Genomic DNA, 6573 nt, shown 5'->3' on the forward strand with positions numbered 1-6573 from the left:
CAACTCCTAATATTCTGTGATTCTGTAATTTTGATAGTGCCTTTCAGTTTGACAGGAAAAGTACAGCAAAGCTAAGTATCTGGGCACTAGCATCAGCGCAATCCAACCCTGCTAGGGGATAATTTTTAAAAGCTGCTATTTGGCATGTTTTAGTCAAGGTTGTTGATTTTACATACTTTCTGATTTAAGGATGATATTAGAGGTTTCTTTAAGCCTTCATGTGATTTCTTCATAATCTGGGGAAAACTGGGCTGCGTTGAAGACACAAAACTGCTATAAAGTCCTGAATTATTTGGTGTAGTTTTCATCCCACTTCTAAGCAAGCAACGTGTTTAAATTTGTTTTTCTTACAGGTAGTCCACCCTTTCTATGCATATTGGCAGAGTTTCTGCACTCAGAAAAACTTTGCTTGGAAAGAAGAATATGACACACGACAAGCCTCAAACCGCTGGCAGAAACGAGCTATGGAAAAAGAGAACAAGAAAACAAGGGATAAAGCAAGGAAAGAGAGGAATGAACTAGTCCGTCAGCTAGTAGCCTTTATTCGTAAAAGGGATAAAAGAGTGCAAGCTCATAGAAAACTTGTAGAAGAACAAAATGCAGAAAAAACTAGGAAAGCAGAGGAATTCCGGAGGCAGCAGAAGCTCAAACAAGCCAAGTATGTAAAACTTGGAACAAATATTTTGGTTTAAACTTGGAGAAACTCTCTGTAAGGATACAATGTCAAGTTATATTCTAATATTAGCTTCACTTGCTCTTTTAAACATCCTTGAAAATTTCATGTATTAGTTTTGGTGTCAGTTATGAGTTTTTTAAATTTTGAGTCTGTCTGGAATGTAGTGACATGTAGAGGTAACCAGGGAGTAGTGATCTGCATGGTGCAGGTAACTGGCTGTAGTAGCACAGAATTCAGTGTGCTTTTAATTGCCTGGGGAGGTAAAATTTAATAGTTATCATTATTCAGCACCTTCCTCCCAAGATACCAGAGAAGAACGCGTTATCTTTTAAATAATACTTTCTGTAATTCTCATCTTGTAAACACAGTGTAGAAGTTACTGTATTATTCTACTTAAAGGCTTGCTGACCAGTATAAAGAGCAGAGCTGGATAACTATGTCAGATCTGGAGAGAGAGTTGCAAGAGATGGAGGCACAATATGAAAAGGAATTTGGAGATGGATCATATGGTGAAGATGAATTTGAAGAACAGGAGGCAACAGGCATTGATGGTATGGGGTGTCGGGGTTTGATCTATGGCAAGTTGTCAGCCTGAGTATTGGCTCACTGCACTTAAGGCCCCAGATTCACAGCCTCTAGCTGAGGTGTGCCAGGCCAGAATGTGGCGCTGTCAGGTGTCTTTCATTGAATGTGAGAAGACATCAAGCTACAGCTGTTAAATTATGCTACTGTGTGATTTGGTGAGATGATCATGATCTGTCTGCATAATACTAAAGAAGTTGAATGTCAGTGTTGTAACTATTTGCTGCGGCTTTAAGAGCAGCTTACTCAAAAATCTCTCACCTGACTTTGTCTCTCTGATCTCCATTAATCTCTTCAGGCAAAGTGAATGATGAGACTGAAGAAGCTGAATTTGTTGATGGTCTCTACTGCCCTGCTTGTGACAAATTGTTAAAAACTGAGAAGGCGTAAGTGCTTGTAGCTGGGGATTCAGAGGTGGGGGTGTTGAGTTTTAAGTTTTTAAAAATGCGTTTTTAAGACTTCTTAACTTCATGTTAGTGTCATCTTTCCAGTAGAGATGATGCCAGGGCAGAATTTTCCGTATTTAGTAGTGATGGATAATGGGCCTCTTCGTTAATTTGTATGTAAATATAGAAGTGGTTTCTTAGAGCTACCTGCGGTAACAATCTGCTGGTCTTTACAGCATGAAGAATCACGAGAAATCAAAGAAGCATCGAGAGATGGTAGCACTATTACGACAGCAACTGGAAGAAGAAGAAGAGAAATTTCCTGTATCTTTGGACAGTGCAAATGGAATACATACCAAAGAGGAGGAAGAAACAGAAAATGTGCCCAAACAGAAGTATTTTAAATTGTTCTTAATGATTTAATAAGTCTTTGAGGTCCTCAGAGTGAGCTTCTTATGATTTATAGATGTGTTGAAACTCACAGTATTGTGCAATTTTAAATGTTTCTTAGCATCAGGTACAGTAAAATGCATGCATTTAGTATGACTGGATTCAAATGCTGTAGGACAATAGTCTCATTTTCTCTGCTCCGTAAAAGTTAAATGTTAAGGAGAAGTCGTGATTGCCTTTTTTTTTAATGGCTCAAGGCCAGTATTTATTGATTTGGTACTTGGAGTTTTTTTGTCAGCTGGATGCTGACATATATGGTAAATGAGTGTACTTAAAAACAGAACTGATGAAGTAAGTTGCACAACTTGATTTTTTTGAATGGCCAAAGCATAACACCAACTATCTCACCAGTATCCTCAAGTTCAATCCGAGCAGAATGATCATTTTACTAAATGCAGTGAGTAGTTAGCGGAACTGTTGTTCTCGTTTCAGGCATGAGTCAGTTTCAGTTTGTGGCTAATATCTCCTCAATGCTGTGTTAAGATGATAAGCAAAAATGTAACTGGATACCTTTTTAGAAATGGTACCTTTTTTTTTTCCTAGAAAAGAGGTCATTTTAAATTCTTGTCTTTACAGACTCTCAAAGAAGCAGAAGAAGAAACAGAAAACACTGATGGTATGTATTGATACAATGAAATTCAAGGAATTTTACAACCTAGTTATGTTATCTCCTAACTTAAAATTTTTGTCCTGAAAAATTCTACAGAACTTGAAGACTGTTTTCAGATACTTTCAATTCTTCTTTGACTGCAAAATGACTTTTATTACATTTATTATTATCATATTTTGTTATAATAATGTCATAGACCTGACTTTGTTCTGTAGTCCTAATAAATGTGGTGCTGGCTTTAGAAAGGCTACAGTCTGAAACAAGGCAGCTAGGGAGAATCCAAGGAATTGATCAGCAATGGCCTTAGTGCATTAGTAGCTCAATTGTTTGGTTATTTTGTGCTTTGGTTGCTAGAGTACAATTTGTAAATCTGTAACTTAGTTAAAAAAAGAAATGGCACATTGTTGGCATCCTTCTGACAGTGTAGTTGTTGGAAGCAACACATCCATTCCACCTTTCACTTGAAGTGTAAACACAAGTTATACCAATTTGTTGTACTCCACAATCTGAGTCTGTGCACGATATGACAGATGTGTGCTGACAGCAGCAGGGTGGAGCTCAAGAACTGCAATCTGTTTCAGGCTTCTGTGGCAGGAGCGTCATAGTGAGCAAACCCTTCAGTCTGCCTTCCTCAAGCTTGGTCCTTTCCAGGTCTTACCTTTTTTCTACTTGCTGCCTCAATCCTATCCTTGTCCCACTGAGCTACCTGTACTGGTCCTGCCTCCTCTGTCCTTTCCCAGGATGGTCTTGTGTCTTCCCCCTACCTACCTCCTCTGGTCTCCTATTACATATTCACCTTTACTGTCCTCTCCCACAGCATCATTCTCTCTCATCTTCAGGAAACTTCCCTGAGACTTTAAAGCAACTGCCTTTTTCTTGCTTCTCTTTGGCTGGTCCTGTGTAGTCCAAATTAGTATTGGCTTGACTTTGTTTCCTTGTAGGCCATCAGGCTCCTGTTCAATTCCTGCCTCCTCAGTTTGAAATCAGGTTTTGTTCTCACTGTACAGATTGCATATAGTCACTGTGTCTCCCTTCCATCAGTTTGGTCATGAGATCTCCGGCAGCCCAGACAGCAGGTGCCGCTCTTTCATAGCACAAGTTGGGGTCTTGTGCTGAGAGGTTCTTCTGCAAAAATAACCTCCATCCTCTACCAAGCAATACTGAGTGCAGGGAATTGCTGTGGTTTTTGTTTTGTTTTCCTGAATGTAGATAGATTAAGTTTTTCAGGTAGCTGAAACTCAGTGAAAGATACTAGAGGTGATAGAGTTGCATTAATGTAATGTCAGGTCAAATTCATCATCCTGCTTTTGAGAACTGACCTGTTCAGCTTCAGACATGCTCAGGGATTGAATTTTTATCAGACTGCATGTACTGAGTCTACTCTGTCTTCTGGTACATGGAAAAGGCTGCCAGTGTTGCTGGTGTTAGAGGAAATACAGTGTGTCTATCTATCATCAGTCAGCTCAGTTTGAGGTAAATGAGGTATAATACTATAAACATAATCACTAATGAACTTAAAGTAGTTAACTTGCATTTCTTCTGTTTGGACAGACTTATGAGGACTCTTTTGACAAAAGTGCTGATGAAGAAACAGTTGAAGAAAAGGAGGTGCCCTGCATGGACAAAGGCAGTGGCTCAGCAGAGGAGTTGGTAAATGATAGCCAAAGAAGTGTTGTGTCAGAGGACCCAAGCGCTACAGAAGACGTTGGGCAAATGCATGAAGCAAAAACTGAAGTGAAAAGGTGCGCTGACTTGCAGTGTGGCAGTCACTGTGCCATTCTGTGTCAAGTTTAATACTGTCAAACAAGTCTAGATTTACTCACCATTGTGAACTGGGGGCTACTCCACTAAATCATTGTTGAATAAAGGTGATACTAAACACGGAGTGTTAGGATCTGCTTTGGAAATGGCATTAGACTGCAGATCCCTGCCACATAAGTTACCAGTAGCAGATTCATCATCTAGTTGAATCTTGAGATCAACAATTGATCGTATAATTGCTTTACTTTTTTAGCTGGAAGCACTTGCATTGTATTGTATGAACGAAGAATGAGGGGAAGCAGCAGACACATTGATGATTGAAAACCATCAGAAGCTCTTAAATGTTGAATGTTCTGTGCACTGGTCTTTGTTTCTTTTTGTCTCTCAGCAGTACTAAGCCTAAAGGGAAAAAAGCCAAGGATGCAAAAAAGTCTGCTAAGGCATCTTCAGAGTACCCAACAGCGGTATGTCAAATTACTTATCTAAAAGATGGTGGTCACGTTATTACAAATGAGGTTGGTAGTTTGATAACCTCCAGTGCACAAATTGTTTCGTTTTTCTGCTATTTTTCTAATAGAGCAGGTATTTCTATCCCTGTGATTTTATTAGAGGCTGGGAGACTGAAACATCAGCCCTTGTCCTCGCAGAGAAGAGTGGGACTAAATTCCAGTTCTGAGGAAGTTGCTAAAACTCTGTATCTGAGACAGTTCAAACTAAATAAATGAAGATAGAGCTGCTGTCATCAGGGAGGTGACAGGCAGAACCATTTGCATCTTTCCTAATACTAATGCTTCCCAGAAAGGGCAAAATCTTGTAATAACTACAGCTAAGACGTACTAAATTCACTAATTCTCAGAGACCAAAGTAGTAAGTGTGCAGTCTTTTTTTAGTCAGGTGAAATCAAAAGTAAATTTATCTTGAATTAGATTTGCAAGGCTTCTGTTCTTCTTGGTTCTACTTAGTACTCTATTTGTGATTTTTTTTTTTTAAATGTATATATTTAATTGTTTGTGATGGAGTTTCTGATAGAAACAAACAGCTTATTTATATTTCATTGTCTAAGAGAAACTGAATACAGCCTATTGGTGTATTGTATTTATTATATATTCATAAACATGATTTTTTTCTTTTCCTCTCATTATAGAATGACGTTCCCATCCACTGTGTAACCTGCAACTGTGCATTTCCATCCCGAAATAAACTGTTTGAACACCTAAAAGCCACAGGACATGCAAAAGCAACACAAGCACCAGCTGTAAATGAGGCTGTAAACACCAAAACCAAAAAAGAGAAACGTAAAAACAGATAGAACTTTGTTACAGTGAGAAGCTTCAGAATCGTACATGAGAACTCGCTCAAAACTGAAAGATGCACGTTGCCTGTGTTTGGAGTTAAACAGGAGACAAGTCCTAATTTTGGGAAAAAAAGGAAGATGCAACAAAAGGAGTATTATCTTGGGAAGGAACCTGTGCTTTCTTTTGGTTATTGGCCTTTCTTGAATGACTGGATTTGATCTACCAGCTTTCACAGTGGATATGGGGAAATAGTAATTTAAAGCTACTCACTTGCACTACTGTAGGAATTTGCATGGAGGAAATTATTAATTATTTTAACATGTGTGTTGCTGCTTTTCTTTTGAGAGGGCTTATCTTGGGGTGAGTGTAGCCAATAGATGGATCTGTGCTGCTTTGATCATCTATCAAGGATGAAACATCACCAAGACATGGAAAAGCACAGGCTTTTCTTCTGCCATCCCCAAGGGCCTTGTCAAATTACTTAATTACATTAAACAGTGGACAGAAGGTAACAAGTAAGATGACAAAGCTGGCTAATCAGTTGTGTCAATGCCTGTAGGGCATGCAGGTAGATATACAAAACCAGTGTTGGGGAAAAAAAGTCTAGTGGAAGAACCTTGCTGGAGTAAGTGACAGGAGAAGTAAAGGAGTGACTCAAATAAATTTATTCGTTCTGATTTCTGCCAGAAACATCATGGGAATTGGTATTGCACTGCTATTAAAAAAAAAAAAAGTGGGATTTCAAACACAGGTGGATTTTACACATAATTGTAAATGCAGTTACACAGAACGTTAGGGATTGGAAGGGACCTC

At 38.8% G+C, this 6573-nt stretch overlaps 1 protein-coding gene across 1 annotated transcript; it reads left to right on the forward strand.

Moving 5' to 3' along the window:
• Positions 1 to 353: 353 nt before the first annotated feature.
• DNAJC21 (DnaJ (Hsp40) homolog, subfamily C, member 21) lies at positions 354 to 5774 on the forward strand (the record flags this gene model as incomplete). Its single annotated transcript, XM_010180761.1, has 8 exons — positions 354 to 658; positions 1076 to 1227; positions 1557 to 1644; positions 1881 to 2039; positions 2671 to 2710; positions 4256 to 4446; positions 4854 to 4929; positions 5610 to 5774. Coding segments are annotated over 8 exons (1176 nt in total), but the record flags the coding sequence as incomplete, so codon positions are not given.
• Between the last annotated feature and the right edge of the window lie 799 nt (positions 5775 to 6573).

The sequence above is a fragment of the Mesitornis unicolor genome, unplaced genomic scaffold (assembly GCF_000695765.1).
Source record: "Mesitornis unicolor isolate BGI_N332 unplaced genomic scaffold, ASM69576v1 scaffold49973, whole genome shotgun sequence".
NCBI lineage: Eukaryota > Metazoa > Chordata > Aves > Mesitornithiformes > Mesitornithidae > Mesitornis > Mesitornis unicolor.